The sequence below is a fragment of the Pan troglodytes genome, chromosome 14 (assembly GCF_028858775.2).
Source record: "Pan troglodytes isolate AG18354 chromosome 14, NHGRI_mPanTro3-v2.0_pri, whole genome shotgun sequence".
Lineage (NCBI taxonomy): Eukaryota > Metazoa > Chordata > Mammalia > Primates > Hominidae > Pan > Pan troglodytes.
In genome coordinates this window covers 44,755,208-44,773,149 of record NC_072412.2, presented here as the reverse complement: position 1 = coordinate 44,773,149, position 17,942 = coordinate 44,755,208, and the positions used below count along the sequence as shown (strand labels likewise).

Sequence of the window (17,942 nt, the reverse complement as noted above, 5' to 3'; positions counted from 1 at the left end):
GCTGGTTACTATTCCAGTTAATCAACAAATTGATGGAATAAAAGCAAGTTATATTTATTATACTCGTGGCTGTGGCCAAAATTACTATGAAGGCTGCCAGAGTACTTCCCGTTTTTCACCCCCTCGCTTCTTAGAAAGGCTTATGTTTTCAGCTAAAATGCTCTCTATTTGGCATCAAATCAAAGATAAATTGCTAAGGAAAGCTTGAGTTAAAACTTTAGCCAAAGTGAATTTTATTCCTAAGTGGCCAAAACAAACATACAAAGCCCCAGCTGCTACCACTCCACCAGTCTCCCTTCCTTGCTGCTCAGAAATGTATCCCTTTATCCCTGAAGTATGACAAGTCACCAGCCCAAAGCCTGGGTTTTGGGAATGATGTCTGAGCCCCTGAAAAAGGCAGACTCAGCAGTTATGATGCTCATTGATGCCAAACAAATCCTGTATTATGGTAATGGTGGGAAGACATACCTGAATGGTGAAAGGGGTTAGCTTCTTTTTGTTGATTGTTCTTTCATCAATTGTGTCTGGCACTGACAGGTTGATCATTTTACTGAAAGAGAAACAATTAAATTAAAGAAAGCAGTCTTCTGAATAACAGAGCCCAGTAACATTGAATTTAAATTCTAGCAATACCATAATCAAGAAGATAGCAACAGAATCTGTGATGTTTAGATATAAAATCAGTTATGCCGTTTGACTAGACTCAAACTATCTGCGGGAAAGGTGAATACTACTGAAGCCATATTAATATATTGAGGTTGGAAATGAGGACCCCACTTCATTCTCTCACCTAAACAGCTGCAAAATTATCCTGATTTCCTTAGCACATTAGGAAATTCTGGGTGGATAACCAGAGTAATTCTACCACAAGTACTTTATTTTCTTAGCCATGAAAATTGTCCCCATTATATAAAAGACTATCTACAAAATTCTGAGCTTATTATTGTCTACATTTCTATTTGATACAGGACCAAACTTTGTATCTTCAGCTAATCATATGATAACATTTTTATATCCTTCTCAGTGCCCTAGGCTGAGTACCAATGAGTCACAGGGGTCTTAGAAGGTAAAACTAGCAGATTGAGGGAAGACCATGGGGTGCCTTGGGTGGCAACCTAAAAGTTAGAATTTTGATTTTTTTATAGCAATTGAACCTTTTAAAAATGAATTCTCAGGACAAACTAATAAATAAAATATCAAAAGTAGAATTGCTCTGGTCAGAGCAGAGGAGAAAGCTCAACGTCTTGCCCACCCATTGTTATCCTTTAAGTCCTGAGTCCCTCACATATTGAGCACCTCAAGTCACTTCACTTACAACACGGCCTGCGATGACAGAGAACCTGCTGAAGCAAGAGCTACAGAGGTATTTTCAAAGACACCACGCTGCATTGAGCGGCACCGTATTTAGAGGCCTCCCGTGGGTAGGATGCAGTCCCCCTTTTCCAGGTGTCCTCAATGTTTGAGTTGTGGATTTCTGTGCACCACTCAAAGGTTTCTTTGCTTAAGGACTACAGTTTAAGCACGTCTTCCATCATCCTGCTGCTATTATCAATTCTATCTGCTTTCATGGTGAGCCACGCTCAGATGACGCCAAGCAGCATATATTCCAAAAATATATAACCAGGAAAATTGTCCTCATTATAGAAAAGACTATCTATGTACTTCTGAGCTTATATAATGTCTACATTTCCGCTTGATGCCTGATCCAACTTTATACTTTAAACTTGTCATCAGATAAACTTTTTAATGTCCTTCTATAGTCATTAATCAGTATTTTATAAATTTCCCCCACTTAATTATCTAATACATTGATTAGACATCTAATGCTTTTGACTTGGTATAACTATACCCTCCATGTTTATCTCTGTAATGTGTATCCCTCCTCTCCACTCAAGCAATAGCAATTTTACATTTCTCATTATAAATTGTTTTTGAATTTAGTTTGCTGTCCTGGACCTGGCCAAGTGAAAGTCCAGAAAAGCCTTCTAGGTGCAGCTGAGCACCAAACAAAGTTGGCCTACGATAAATACGATTAATTGTTGCTGGTCTAGAAAATGGGCAATTCTTTGGAAACCAAGAAAGAAGTATTATTTACCAAAGGACAATGCCATCTCCAACAGCATTAAAGAGATCATTCGTGTTTGGGTTCATTGGGATGACATGCCGACAATCAGGATCATTTTCCAGGGCTTTGTTTATCCAGTTGACAAAGGCATACTTTTCTTCCTCTGCAAGTAAATGATTAAAGTGGCTCATTTGCAAAGTGAAACTCTATTATAAACAAAATTATGCATGTGGATCTTAAATTCTCATTCCCAGCAGAGAGATGTGAGTTTATTCAGTCCATTATCTTATCATCTCATATTTATTAAGATTTAAAAATCTCAGATCACTTGGGAAATAGGCATTGAGTCTGTGTACTCCAAGTCACAAAACATAGAGCACACAGATTTAAAAACTATCTCTCTGTTTCTTTTCTTTTTTTTTTTTTTTTGAGATGGAGTCTCACAGTGTCACCCAGGCTGGAGTGCAGTGGCGCGATCTCGGCTCACTGCAAGCTCTGCCTCCTGGTTCACGACATTCTTCTGCCTCAGCCTCCCCCGTAGCTGGGACTACAGGCGCCCGCCACAACACCCAGCTAATTTTTTGTATTTTTAGTAGAGATGGGGTTTCACCGTGTTAGCCAGGATGGTCTCGATTTCCTGACCTCGTGATCTGCCCACCTCAGCCTCCCAAAGTGCTGGGATTGCAGGTGTGAGCCACCATGCCCAGCCAAAACTATCTCTCTATTCCTATATATATGCATAATCCAGATATATATTTACATTTAGAAGCAAATATATACATATGTTTATTTTCTATATATAAATACATAAATAATAAAAATATTTTATTTATATATGTGTATACTATATATACACACATATAAATACAAATGTGGTATAATGCTTACAGGACAAAGCTCAGGATTCCACTATTAGCTCTGCTGGTTTAAATGTTGGATCACTGTGGACAATCCTTATTGTACCTCTGAGTTTCTTGATACAATTATAATTAAATTGCTATAAAATAAAATCATTTGGATATAATCTTTTTTTCCTAACAGTAAAGCTGCCAGAAGGTGATTTTTAGATGTTTTAATAAAAACTCAAGTTATGTCTTCACAGCCTAGCTATGTTTCCCAAACTGTCAGTTTTTGAAAACAGTAGTGTCCCTCAGAGAAATCCTGAGTCATAAAAGTTTGGGAAACACTGTGTAATGTATCTCCGCCTTAAAGATTCACATTGCACATTTGACTCAGCAAAGGTTCTGAAAATTCCTGTATTTAAAAACAAAAGGCCAAACATTGTCTTAGCAACTATAGATGGTATTTAATTATGACTTATCTTTTTTTTTTTTTTTTTTTTGAGACAGAGTCTTGTTCTGTCGCCAGGCTGGAGTGCAATGGTGCAATCTCGGCTCACTGCAACCTCTGCCTCCCGGGCTCAAGCGATTCTCCTGTCTCAGCTTCCCGAGTCGATGAGATTACAGGCATGCGCCACTGCACCCAGTAGAACGGGGTTTCAACATGTTGCCCAGGCTAGTCTTTAACTCCTGACCTCAGGTGATCCACCCGCCTTGGCCTCCCAAAGTGCTGGGATTACACACGTGAGCCACTGCGCCCGGCCTCATTAGCTTATCTTTAAGATCAACTAACGTTTTGAATAATTCAGTTTTGGAAATGTTGCAATAACTATACTGTTTGGCCTGTTGGAAGTTTCCATTATGGCTGTTGGATGGCAGCCTTCGGAATAAATTTACAAATTTTTTCCAAATCAATGAAAACATAATTTTTTGATCACTTAGCAGGTGTTAAAAATTATCATGAAGTTTAAAGATAGAAGCTTGAGTAGCTAATTTTGTCCATAAGATTTAGAAAGGAATCTGGGCAGCCTTTAATGATTGTTTAAATGCTGATCAAATCATTTTGTATTGGACCCTACCCAGAGCTAGGACTGCTCCTATATTATGTACCCAGAACTGACCCACTTAGTCACAGGAAAACTGGGAGTCATCCATAAAGCTGTGTTTGCTTCTGTCTTTGTTTACATCCCTTAGGTTTGAATACCAAGTTTAGAATCTGTAATCCTGAAATCCTGCTCCCACCCAGGAGTTGAGCCTACCTGAATAGGAGTGTTGGGTGCCAACGCTAGACTGCTCTGAAGTACCACCGATCGCACAAATCCCTTCCTTCTTATTGATTGCTTTTCTAAAGGTCTTGGCAACATCTGTGCTTTTTAGGCCATGGAAAATCTGCAAAAATATAATGTATCTTTAGAAACTCAAGCAGTGATCAAGAAAATCACAAAGGAAAGAATATGTAATGTCGAAGCAAGGAGGTAAGGAATGTCTTTCTGGATATTTTTTAAAACAGAATTCAAGTTCCAAGTTTCAAATGTGTCTCCTTGTATTCTGCATGGTACTCACCTTGATAAACTCATCAAAGCTGATCCTTCCATCTTGGTCCAGATCACCTGTAGCCATCAGGTTTTCTGTAATTTCTCTTACTCTATACCCAGGCAAAGGCAAGCAAGCAGCCTTGAACAAGTCATTCAACTCATTGAAGCTGATGTATCCATTGCCATCAGTATCTGTAATGTACACAATACACTGAAGCTTCAGGACGATTCAGACAACAACTTTTAGAGAGGTGAGGGAAGACTAGATGGAAGGTGAAGGGATGAGAGAGGCTATCATTCAGGCATTGAGGCATGATCCCAGGGAAGAGTCAGAATCTCACAAGACGCCTGTTGCTACTGAATAGGGGCGCCAGCATTACTTTCAACATCCACAGTAAAAGAGTCATAATTTCTATAAGGTACCTCTGTTTCCACAAAGAACTCTTATAGAAACTCTTAAGGAAACCACAGGTTTAGTAATAAAGAGTAAGAGAAAGTATGTGATGGTATTAAAATCAAGGAAACAGCAAAAAAGAAGACAAGATATAAAAGATGAGACTTACGAACCATTTCCAGGAACAAACTATGTAAGAGTAGAGTCCATATTCCATGTTTTGATAGAGAAAGTCATTTTATTGAAGCATATTTTTCAAAAATAAGTTCTCCCAGCTCCTCTAAACGAATACTAGTGGTTTCTTGTCATCTCTGAAATTTTGCTCATGTTCGCATTTCATTGAATCTACCCTGAAGCTACTCAGTGAAGAAGAGAATGATGCAATTTGGGGTACCAGGTCTACTCACCAACTTTGGCAAAAGCTTCTCTGAGCTCCATCATTTCCTCATCGGACACTGATCCTCTGGCCATTTTTTATTGCTTTAGGTAACAGATCTGGAGAGAAGAAGAACATAAGGGATGACTTTTGTGCGTTTGAATTCTTAAAATACCACATTAAGAAGCAATTCCCATTTATTACATGAAGAAATAGTCTTCTGCATCCCCCATGATTTAGAACTATCTTCCCAAAATGTAAGTCAGAAATACTTTTTTCTCAATCCTCCATGTGGTGGTCTCCAAAGATGGCTCTCAACAATTTCTTCCCTCTTTGTCTATACAGACTGCTCCTCACATCAAGAGGTAGAGCTTATTTCCCTCCCCTAGAATCTGGGCTGGTTTTTTAACTGCTTTGACCATTAGAGGGTGGTAGAAATGATATCTGGGGCTGGAAACTTCTGCTTCCTTCTTTTTGGAATGCTCATTCTTAGGATGCTCCCTCTTGGTACCCAATTGCCATGACATGAGACATTTCAGCCACATAAAGAAGCCAATGAAAGAGAACTGGGTGCACTGGTTAACAAACCTGCTGAGATCCCATCTGACAGCCAGCATCAATGCCAGCAACCTGAGAGGGCCATTTGGGGCTTTCTGGCCCATTTGAGCTCCTAGATGACCACATTCCCAGCCAACATCACATTAAGCAGAAGAATCGCCCAGCTGTGCTCAGTCAACCAAAAGAACAGAGAAGACAAAACGAGTGATGTCTTAAATCACTACGTTTTAGAGTAGTTACCCAGCAATAAGCAACTAAAACACTTCACTTTTACATAAATGTCTTTTTTAAGAGGTATCTTCGTGTTCATATTTAAAATTAGTATTTGACCAAGCCAACAGATACAGTTTATAACTTCAAAGGAAGTTAATCAAAATTCTCCATATTATTTAGGGATGAACAAAGGGAAGCTGACCCTCTCATAATTCAGCTATGGGAATCTGAGGCGCTTTCTAGGTGTTTTCTTCTCAGAAAAGCGACAGTCTTGCTGAGAAACAGTGCTTGAGTAATTTCCCTTTTCCTGTGATTACTGCTGCCCTCTAGTGGGTGAGAAGAAAATAAAACATAAAACGGATGATAATCTCCATGCCCCTAGCTAACCCACACCAGCATGTTTCAAATCGGAGACCCACTGAAGTTTGCTGAACTTACTGGTGCAGAGGGGATAAGTGGAGTGGGAGTGTGGGGGTTGGGGTGTTTCTAAGCATAGTTATATTTTGGATAGTTCAGGGAAGTTATCGATTTAAAAAAAAATTTGTGACAGGATGTTGTTTTCAGTAGATTTCTTTTTTATATTTTCATATTATTCTATAGTGCTGTATTTGTTCTTGATGGCCACCAACAACCACACCAAACAGAAAACAGTCTTAACATCAAAACCTGTAGGCCAAAAATGCATTACACTCAATTCTGCAAATCCATATCCATTATCCAACAAATTACCATCCTGCCACTTACATATATCAGTGGTTTCAAACTTTTGTTCCACCAAGCAACCCTTTGTTGACAGAAACCTTACATGTAAACCTTACATGTAAGCAAACAAATAAAAATAACAACTCTGAGTCTTTGGTTGAAAAAACCCAAATGTCCCCCTGCCCCTATCTTATCTCCTTGTCACCTTCATCTGTGGGAACTCCAAGGAGCATGATTTGAAAATCATAGAATTATATATGTATTCATTTAAATTTAAATGTATTCATTAAAAATATATTTTTGATATCAATAAAAATTTTATTTTATTATTGTCTTACATACCTAAGAAAGTATTGGTACATTGGATCTTTTAACGGATGACAGAAACTGTCGAGGGGTTAATTGTATTAAAAATACAATCTCACTAACCACATCACAATAACCCTAAGAGACAGGCACTGGCTATCTGGCTTTCTTGTCATCTCTCTCTCTCCCTCCCTCTCGTCCTTTTTTCTTTCCTTCTTCCTTCCTTGTTTCCTACCTTCCTTCCTTCCTTTCTCTCTTTCTTTTTCAGAATGCCTTTTTCCAAAAATAATTTGAGCTAAGTTACAAAGATATATCCAAACCCAAGAGTTAAACCAACTAAATGATGTAATTGATAAGAAAGAAAGCATAACTGAAATAAGATGATGGTCGGGAGGAACTCTAATACTTAAAATACATGCCTAAGACCCTGCATGTTTTGCTACAAGTAGGCTGAAAATCTATCTCCAAGTTCTCTAGAAGCTAAGGCAAAAAGGAAAGTATCATCGGTTATACAATTCACTATCTATGAGACAAACCAATTTTCTTCGGGCAGCAGATCTGATGTCTGACAGCAAAATCTTCACACAGGCTTTAAGAAGAGGCCATTTGTGGGACGGGGTAAACACAGGTTTTGTGTTTCTTACAATGTCCTTCAATGTAGGCTGATGGCATAGGTATGTATATTCTCATTGTATAGATCAGAAAACAGTATCTCAGAGAAGTTAAGATACAGATCTCAAATCACTCAGCTGGGTGGAGAAGCAGCCAAAACTCCAATCCCCAAGTCTTTTCTCCTCTCCCAGGCTGTCTACTCGGGTTCTCTGCCTTCATGTTCCTGTTAGACACACATCCCATCCATCCATTTATTCACTAAACAATGAATTATTCCCCCTCCCCCTCCTCCTCCCCCTCTCCCTCTTCCTCTCCCCACGGTCTCCCTCTCCCCACGGTCTCCCTCTCCCTCTCCCTCTCCCCACGGTCTCCCTCTCCCCACGGTCTCCCTCTCCCTCTCTTTCCACGGTCTCCCTCTGATGCTGAGCCGAAGCTGGACTGTACTGCTGCCATCTCGGCTCACTGCAACCTCCCTGCCTGATTCTCCCGCCTCAGCCTGCCCAGTGCCTGCGATTGCAGGCGCGCGCCGCCATGCCTGACTGGTTTTCGTATTTTTTTGGTGGAGACGGGGTTTCGCTGTGTTGGCTGGGCTGGTCTCCAGCTCCTAACCGCAAGTGATCTGCCAGCCTTGGCCTCCCGAGGTGCCAGGATTGCAGACGGAGTCTCGTTCACTCAGTGCTCAATGATGCCCAGGCTGGAGTGCAGTGGCGTGATCTCGGCTAGCTACAATCTCTACCTCCCAGCCGCCTGCCTTGGCCTCCCAAAGTGCCGAGATTGCAGCCTCTGCCCGGCCGCCACCCCGTCTGGGAAGTGAGGAGCGTCTCTGCCTGGCCGCCCATCATCTTGGGATGTGAGGAGCCCCTCTGCCCGGCTGCCCAGTCTGGGAAGTGAGGAGCGCCTCTTCCCGGCCGCCATCCCGTCTGGGAAGTGAGGAGCGTCTCTGCCCGCCCGCCCATCATCTGAGATGTGGGGAGCGCCTCTGCCCCGCCGCCCCGTCTGGGATGTGAGGAGCCCCTCTGCCCGGCAGCCGCCCTGTCTGAGAAGTGAGGAGCCCCTCCGCCCGGCAGCCGCCCTGTCTGAGAAGTGAGGAGCCCCTCCGCCCGGCAGCCGCCCTGTCTGAGAAGTGAGGAGCCCCTCCGCCCGGCAGCCACCCTGTCTGAGAAGTGAGGAGCCCCTCCGCCTGGCCGCCACCCCATCTGGGAAGTGAGGAGCGTCTCTGCCTGGCTGCCCCGTCTGGGATGTGAGGAGCGCCTCTGCCCGGCCACCACCCTGTCTGGGAGGTGAGGAGCGTCTCTGCCTGGCTGCCCCGTCTGAGAAGTGAGGAGCCCCTCTGCCCGGCAGCCGCCCTGTCTGAGAAGTGAGGAGCGTCTCCGCCCGGCAGCCGCCCCATCCGGGAGGGAGGTGGGGGGCAGCTCCCGCCCGGCCAGCCGCCCCGTCAGGGAGGGAGGTGGGGGGCGCCTCCGCCCTGCCGCCCCTTCTGGGAAGTGAGGAGCCCCTCTGCCCGGCTGCCACCCCGTCTGGGAGGTGTACCCAACAGCTCATTGAGAACGGGCCATGATGACGATGGCAGTTTTGTGGAATAGAAAAGGGGGAAATGTGGGGAAAAGATAGAGAAATCAGATTGTTGCTGTGTCTGTGTAGAAAGAAGTAGACATAGGAGACTCCATTTTGTTCTGTACTAAGAAAGATTCTTCTGCCTTGGGATGCTGTTGATCTATGACCTTGCCCCCAACCCTGTGCTCTCTGAAACATGTGCTGTGTCCACTCAGGGTTAAATGGATTAAGGGCGGTGCAAGATGTGCTTTGTTAAACAGATGCTTGAAGGCAGCATGCTCCTTAAGAGTCATCACCACTCCCTAATCTCAAGTACCCAGGGACACAAACACTGCGGAAGGCCGCAGGGTCCTCTGCCTAGGAAAACCAGAGACCTTTGTTCACTTGTTTATCTGCTGACCTTCCCTCCACTATTGTCCTGTGACCCTGCCAAATCCCCCTCTGCTAGAAACACCCAAGAATGATCAATAAAACAAACAAACAAACAAAAAGCAATGGTTATTAAGTATATGGACTATAGATAGCCCCACGGGAGATTTTTAAAACTACGATATAGTGAGCTTGTCCGGTCATTCTAGTAGAAAGCTTTTGCTTTCCTGTGCTCAGAAATCAAGGCTTCTGTTTTAAGGAATTAGTATATAACTTTGTATTAATATACTTTGCCAAATCCTTGTGACTAACTTGGCTTGGGTCTCTTCTATACCCTCTACCATATCCACATATGCATGAATAGAAGGCTCTCCAGCTCTCCGGCTGTCCAGCCCTTCATGTTTTTAAATGTCTTAAGACCTCTTGGTTCATAGGTGTTTATGGGATTATAAGATACATTCATTCATTTAACAAATATTTTATGGATGCCTACTATAAGCCAGGTGCTGTTCTTCATTTTAGGTAAGCACGTCTATATTGACCCAGTTAGTTATCCTGAAAGCATGGAACAATGTCAAAGGTAAGGAGGACAAACAAGATCTCTGACTCTAAACCTGGCCTTATCCCTTGACACAAGAATGTTAGATTTTAGAGTGCTATCAGCAGCTAGTGATAAATATAAGTAGAAGCAGAGAACAAGACTACATTCTAAGCATCACAAGTAGGGCCAATGAAGAAACAAAACAATTACAGTGTTGGGTAAAAAAAGAAAATCTAAAAAATATCTAAAGATCATGGTATAATGGGAAATTTTTTTTACCATAAAAATTGCAGTGGCCCATTCATTTAAAAGACATAGAAAGTACACGTATTTTAAAATCATATTATTTTTAAACCACAGCAGGTAGGTCAAGATGAAAAGCCTTGAGCATCTGTAACAATATTTTTCTACGAGATTTATGAGTGGAGAGGATCAACTCAGAGAAGCCAAACAGCAAGAACACCTTTAAATTTAAAAAATCCAAAATCCTTCAGTGATTTAACAGCAAATGCAAAAGAGAAGTGGATTAACTTAGTTTAAAAGGTAAAGTGGAGAAGGGATAATCAGCAACTGACATTGCTGTGATACTGTTTGTTGTTGTTGGGCAGAAACATGAATATATATCTGGAGAGAGTCCCTTTTACCATCAGCATGAGCAGCATATCCTGGAAACACAACCTAACTTTTGGAGACAGAAGGAACCTCATAAATAATTTATTACAATGTCCTCATTTTATAAATAAGGAAACTGAAGGTCTAATGAGAAGAAATGTTTTATCCATGTACAAATTCTCAAGGCAATGCCAGGCTGGAGCTTGTAAATGCAGGTGCTGATGAGCAGAGCAGGAAAAGGATGGAGTTACCATTAAAAGGGCCCCTAAGGTCCATAACTGAGCAGAGACCTTTAAGTAATTAAACTGAATGTGCAAATGGCAGCAATTTCACAAAGCAAAGCAGCAGGAAGAGGACATAATTAGTGTAAAAACAGGCAGACCAGATCATTTTTAAGAAAGACATTGAGCCAGGTGCAGTGGCTCATGCCTGTGATCCCAACATGTTGGGAGGCCGAGGTGCGGGGATTGCTTTGAGCTTAGGTGTTCAAGACCAGCCTGGGCAACATGGTGAAACCCCATCTCTACCAAAAATACAAAAATTATCTAGGTGTGGTGGTGCATGCCTGTGATCCCAGTTACTCAGGAGGCTGAGGTGGGAGGATCACTTGAACCCAGGAAGCGGAGGTTGCAGTGAACTGAGATCATGCCACTGCACTCCAACCTGGGTGACAGAGCGAGACCCCATCTCAAAAACAAAAAACAAAACAAAACAAAAGACACCACTGGTGTTGGAATCAAATATTAGGTACTTTACATAGTCCACGAATGTGTTTTTCTGGAAGAAAAAATGCACCCATTTTAATTCATGCATATTTGAAAATATGGGTTATGATAATACTATAAGATTAATAAGTAATATAAGTAAGATTAGTTAGCTATGGCTTTAGTTTGCAAATTACTGGCACCATATAGGCAGCAAACTATAGGGACATTGCTGCAGTAATGGGCATGCTGAGGCATCTGGAGCTTAAAAGGAGGGGCTAAAGAAAGCATGTATCTTCCAAGGTATAAGTGAGTGGTTTCTTCAGCTCTGCCCGACTGCTCCTGCATTGAGTGTGGCCCTTTTTAATGACTACATCATCTAAATATGCCCTGCCACAAACCATTTTCAGGTCTTCTGCAAATCCGTGGTCAATCTGGGAACTCCCCTTCTGAATTACTGCCCAAATCAAAAATCTATTATAAAAAGACAACTCATTCATCAAGGTCACGTCTGGGCTGCTAGTTTTTTGTGTGAGTGCATGTGAGAGCACTTAAATTTATTAAATCAATAGTTGTAGAATCTGAAGACATTGGCCAAAAAAAAAAGCATTGGTTGTTCATTTTTAAAAATTATATTATTTTTAAAACCTTAAGAAAAAAAAAGCCCCACCTCAAACTGCAAAAGCCACAAAGCCTGTTCATTTCTTAAATCAGTGAGTTTTGAGTTTCTGCTTAAAGGGTGCTGGTATTTCCCAAGTCAGTAGCGAAGGGAATTTCTGAGGATGAGTTATCATAAAAGTACCTGAACTTAAGTTCTCTAAAGTCTGAATATAGAAACAATTTGTGGGAGTTTACTCTTGAACACAGTGCTGCAGAATTTACAGAAGAAAAAATGTCCTCTAAAGTAAATGTAAAAATGTAAATGGAATTTTCTCTGGGGAGTTTCATAACTGATAATTAAAAGCAGAAAGGCTAGAAAAGGTGACCTGTCTAGAGAGAGATGCTCAAGGGGTGGAATCATTTCTGAAAGATGGTAGTGCTGGGCTAGTCAGTATTTTGATTCAATATACTGATGCTGAATCATATAACCTGCCAGGATCAGGGAGGCATCTGTGACCTGGTATCACCTCGCCAAGGGACTCTTTTGAATGTGCCCCACTTTTCCTGCAACTTGATTCAGTAGTTAAAGTCAAACCGGACACTCAGGACTCAAGTTCCTAGCTCTGCCTCAATAAATTTCAGTACATTTCCAGAGGGGAAATTATACAACTTCCAAACATCTCAAGAACAATCAGTAATCCAAAAGAACACATCATCTAGAATAACATTAATATTGTAAGCTTTAGCATTAGACTATGACAACTAAAGAAACGAAAAATAAAATATGTGGGACTATGAAGCAAAATAAAATACCCATACATTTTTTAAAAGCCATCAAGATTAATCTATTTAAGGAAAAAACATTGCTTTTACTTAATCCTGTCCCCTTCATTTTATAAAGTAGACCACTGTAGGAGATCTTACTTTGCAAATATATGGAATTTACTATATATTCTTGGGATATCATATCTCTATGGATACAGATATGCCTAACTTTTACATAAAGGATGATTCAGAAAATATAATTTTAAAATGACTTTGTTTTTAAGAAACCAAATAATTATAAATGGCCTTAAAAACAGATGGCCAGTTAAAGGGACTCTGATGAATCTTTTTGTCAAGTCAGAATCTCCTCCAGATTGTCCTGCAGATACATGGATTCTCTCAAAGCCTACAGAATTCTTCTCTCTGCAGGCTCTGATGTAAATGCCACAGGGTGGAAGGTAGGGGGAAGGCTATTCAGGAGGAGAGACTCAACGGCTCTCCTCTGACACTATTATCTCAGGCCACATAAACACTTATGGGAAGCTAGCAATCCAGATTACTCCAAACTTCATCAACCTCATATTGCTCTGGGTACCTCTGGTTTGACCACTACACTGAGGGGCTTCTGAAGCTGTGTAGCACATCTTACAGAGCCTGGCTCTGTCACCAGCTAAGGAGTTCTCATTCCTGCCTTCTCTCCCTTAGTATATTCCTGATACGTCTGTTTTCTACCAAGTTGCCCAAACCCATTAAGGGTGTGACACAAGAACAAGCCTCCTGCAAGAAAAGGGGATACTCCAGGCTGGGGCTTGGGGAGGCCTTTCTGTGCCTTAGCATCTCTCTCCTTCCCTGAGCTTTAGACAGTGATGCTCCTGATACTAACATCTTTAAATTCTACAGCTACCCTTTAGCCCACATTCTACCAGAAGCAATTTAAGATCCAGACTTTCCCCTACTGAAAGCTCAGAGTACCCCAAATGCATCTTTTCAATAAATTGAATATTATGGGCTAGCTGTTTAACCATGATTGCACTATTACCTTGATATCAAATGCCATTCATTCATTCTTTCACTCCATATATGTGTCTGTATGCAAAGTACTGCCCTGGCTGCTAGGGGGTTGGTAGAGGGGCTTCAGGCATGAAGCCCACAGTTAAATATCAAGTTTCAAATGCAGCACATGGATTACAGCTAATTTACTGTGAAATAGTTAATGCAATGAAAAGAGTTCTGATGATCAAAAACGAACAAGTGAAAAGGTTAAACACAAGGCTCTTAGGGAAAAATAAAACTAGATAAGTGTAAGAAATTAGCACAGAGGCTTATCAAAAAAATAAAAATATAAAATACCTAAAGCAGCCCAGGCAATTAAGATATTGAGATAATTAATATACTTGAACATCTCCAAAGAAATCAAAATGGAAATAACTGGCAGGAAATAGAAGGAAGTGCCAAGCTTGGCAGTCAGGAGACCTAGGCTGTGTAACCTCAGGCTCCATCTTGCCTCTATGGGACTCAGTTTTCTCATTCGTAAATTGAGAAGCGGAGTCCGTTCTATGTTAAAAGTTCCAAAATTCTATGCAGTAGCTGACAAGTATACATACAAATTAGAGCTAGATTAGAAAGTATTGCAAATGAGCTGAGAAATAGCTGCTGGCGCCATCAGCAGCTGTAGCTTTGGCTCGGAGGTGCCTCCTGTGAAATGGAGCAAGTGAGGGAGTAGGCAGCTCCCAGCCCAGCCTCGCTCCTGGGGGCTGGGGGGCTGTGTTCCTGCTCTTACCTCAGCAGCACGAAAAGCTCTGTCTAGATGCATTCTCCTCACTGGCCCCAGGCAGATGCGCTCTGCTCAGCTGCCTAGCTGCTGGACTGCCCCCGCACAGATCAGGGAAGTTCCCAGAGCAGCACGTGAGACCTGTTTTATGGGATGTTACCACACACAGCTTAAGACACGTTGATCCAGTTCACTCCTAGTTTCTAGGCAAGACGGTACTCAAACTGTCCCAGAAAGAGAGTCATCTACTATTTTGTTAAAAATATCCAAATAAGGAAATCCTACAACCTCTCTGGTGTCTCATATCCCTACTTTGTAACCTAAATCTTTTCTGATACGATTGAAGGTCTCTCTTGGGCTATTCTCAGAGGAAATAACAGGAGCTGTTCAATTCATAAAGATTCCATCACATGCCTTGGTCTCTTTATATTCTTGTAACCTGCTTTTTTAGGGCTTATTCTCCAAATCTTTCATAGTTTTCTTTGCTATCTTCTGGGTCTATGCCAACTTCCTTATAGAATGAATGTAGTAAGAATAGCAGTCATAGAATGTAGAGGTGGAGGGATCTTAGAGATGATCTATCTGGCCACTCCCCTGTCACAGAGGCATGAAATGACACCCAAGTTAAAGGACATGCCTAACATCACAGAGCTTATTGGAGGTGTGGCTGGGACCAGAGTCCAGGCCTCCTTATTTCTCTTCTTTCCTCTTTAATAAGTTTTAAACCCTAAGATAGGACTCTTCTCTTTAATTAAGACCTTCTTCACATATAGTAAGAACAATCCCCCAAGATTTCAAATGTCTTACGAATATAATTTCATGTATGTTTCTTGTACATGAAGGGGAATTTTTCTAGGTATGGCAAAGGCACTGTTCAGGTTTAGGCTGCAATTAACATGTGCCAAATCACATACAAATATTGTGTACACTGGCATCTTCTAGGTCACGATGATTCTTACCCCCTGCATTTGTCTCTATACATTTATTCTATTTTTTTTCCTTAAAGAGACAGATCTCACTATGTTGCCTAGGCAGGAGTGCAGTGGCTCTTCACAGGTGTGATCCCACTACTGATCAGCACAGGAGTTTTGACCTGCTCCATTTCTGGTGTGAGCCAGTGCACCCACTCCTCCTTAAACAACCTAGTGGTCCCCTGCTCCCATATTGATGCCAAACTTAGTGCTGACACCCAATTGACATGGCACACTACAGCCCAGAACTCCTGGACTCAAGCCACCCTCCTGCCTCAGCCTCCCAAGTAGCTAGGACTACAGGCGTGCACCACTACACCTTGTTGTACATTGATTCTTGACCTTGCACTAAGGCCCTCCAAATTTCCTTAGCAACCAAAGAGCAAACCCAATTAAAACAACTCACCACGAGATGAAATGTTCAAAAGACAAGACAGCCAAATTCATAGATCAATAATAAAATGACACCCTCAGACTTATCGCAACAATCATCATGGTTTCAGGCATCCTGTTCTGGAGGCTGGGGAGAATCAGTGAGCCCTTCCTCCTCTGAGCTTTGGTCCAGATCTCTGTAGTGTGGTCCCTGTTTCCATTCATCTCTCCTAGCAGATTAGTGTCTGGCACATGTGAGGTGCTCAGTAAATGAGCTGTGTACATGAACAAAACAATCCATAACCTAATGGTATACAGGACTTGAAAAGTCCCCTATCACCTTCTTTGAGGAGTTTAACAATAATATTCTTGTGTACATACTTAGACAATCCCATCCACTGAAAGGTACAGACACCCAAAACAAGGCTACTAAATGCTTCAAATTCACATTAAACCACTTTGCTGGAAAGACAACTTTGGTGAGTTAATTTGGTGTCTAAAGGGCAGCTGCTGGCCCGAGGTAGTCTGTGAAATGGCACCTGTGCCTGCTGCCTAGCCCTACCTTGCCAGCCGCAAAAGCGTTTCTGTCTGAGATTGCAGATCCTGAGGCTGGGCTTCTTGGCACTGTTGCTGTAAAACCTGCTGGCTGCCGGTAATGCTTGGCAGTGGGTCTCTATCCAACTCTGTAGGGCCTGCTTGTAAGCTGAGTGCTGCTGAGGTGGGAGGGAAAGGAACCCTGGAGACAGAGCAGTGACTGAATGAGGGGCAAACCCACCTGGGATGCACATATGCAGTGTACCAAGGAGCAAGCTGGAAATATAGGTGCTAGCATTTACCTGCATGTAATTTGCGTCTCACTATCTGAACAATGCTATTCATCCCCCAGTAATTCTAAATGTCTGTCACTAAAAAAATTCATACATTTGTAAATTTCTTCCTTCAATAGACATCTGCCAAACACCTACTATATGCCAGGTCCTGTGTTAGATGCTGAGAACACACAGACGTGGCTTTGGCCTGTTGAGTAGGGGAGAGAGACACAGTAACTAGAATACAGCGAAACTTTTTAGATCCACAGGAAGAGGGAAAAAATAGCTCTCCCCTGGAGAGCCAAAGGCGGCCCCCTAGAGGAAGTGACATTTGACCTAGATTTCAACAGAGGAGTAGGAGATTGCTTAAAGGTCAGTCAATTTTTTTTCTTCATTCATCAGAGAGTCCGTGCTCTCTCTATAGAAAGCCTATCTATTTGGAGTCAGAGAAAGGGCAAATAGCTAAAGAACAAATGAAAAGACCAGTTGGTCAGTAATAATAGCCGTTAACATTAATGAGTGGTTAACTCAGTGCTAAATGTTTTACATGCATTCACATTTAATTCTCACCACAATCCTATAGGGTATTACTATGATTCCCACTTTATAGATGAGGGAACTGAGGTTTAAATAACTGGCCCAGGGTCACACAGCTGTAAACTGGAGTGGCCTCCTGCCTTTCCTATCATTTCTGGCTATGGGATTCCTGTATCTCGAGTTTCCCTGCCATCCTTTGGGGTTGCCCTTGAAGGTCAAAGCTCTGACCTCATGTTAATTAGGGAAACACATATTTCTGCAAGATTTTACTTAGGACTGGGCCCTTCCTAGGCTCTTTAGGGAAGTTCTAAATGTGTCTTTGGTTTCTCAACATCTTTAAAGGAAGTATTAAGAAGAGCAAGAACACAACCAGGCTTGATCTTTTCTGCCTGTGTCCCCCCTGCCACTGGTGGAGAAAAGGGTCCTCTTTGCCCGTGGCCTCCACACCTCAGTCATTCACTCACATTTAATAAAGCACATACCTTGTCCTAGGCACTAAAGATACCAAGATGAACAGCAGAGAATCCTTGCTCCTGAGGGGCACACAGTCCAGTAAACAAAATAGTCACGCAAATGCAAGACTACACTAATATGAATATTTTAAAGATATTATTTGCATGGAGCTACAGGAGCACAGAGAATGAAGGGCAGTGGACCTATGAACAACACAGGTTTGAATGGTGTGCGTCCAATTATACGCAATTTTCTTCAATACAGTCAGCCCTCATTGTCCTCAG

At 42.0% G+C, this 17,942-nt stretch overlaps 1 protein-coding gene across 11 annotated transcripts in view; it reads right to left on the bottom strand.

The window, feature by feature from the left end:
• LCP1 (lymphocyte cytosolic protein 1) overlaps window positions 1–17,942 on the bottom strand; it is an 86,006-nt gene that overhangs the window by 28,065 nt on the left and 39,999 nt on the right. For 8 of the 11 annotated variants that reach the window (XM_054665285.2, XM_054665282.2, XM_009440614.4 and 5 more), the window contains 5 exons: window positions 5,241–5,328; window positions 4,468–4,631; window positions 4,164–4,293; window positions 2,096–2,228; window positions 469–550 (listed from right to left, as the gene is read on the bottom strand). In XM_054665285.2, the coding sequence (XP_054521260.1) occupies window positions 469–550; window positions 2,096–2,228; window positions 4,164–4,293; window positions 4,468–4,631; window positions 5,241–5,304 (573 nt within the window). In that variant the 5' untranslated portion in view covers window positions 5,305–5,328. Of the gene's footprint in view, window positions 1–468; window positions 551–2,095; window positions 2,229–4,163; window positions 4,294–4,467; window positions 4,632–5,240; window positions 5,329–6,182; window positions 6,307–14,525; window positions 14,767–17,942 lie in introns of those variants that run through there. The other 3 variants (XM_063792503.1, XM_054665288.2, XM_001157685.7) reach the window with 2 other exon arrangements.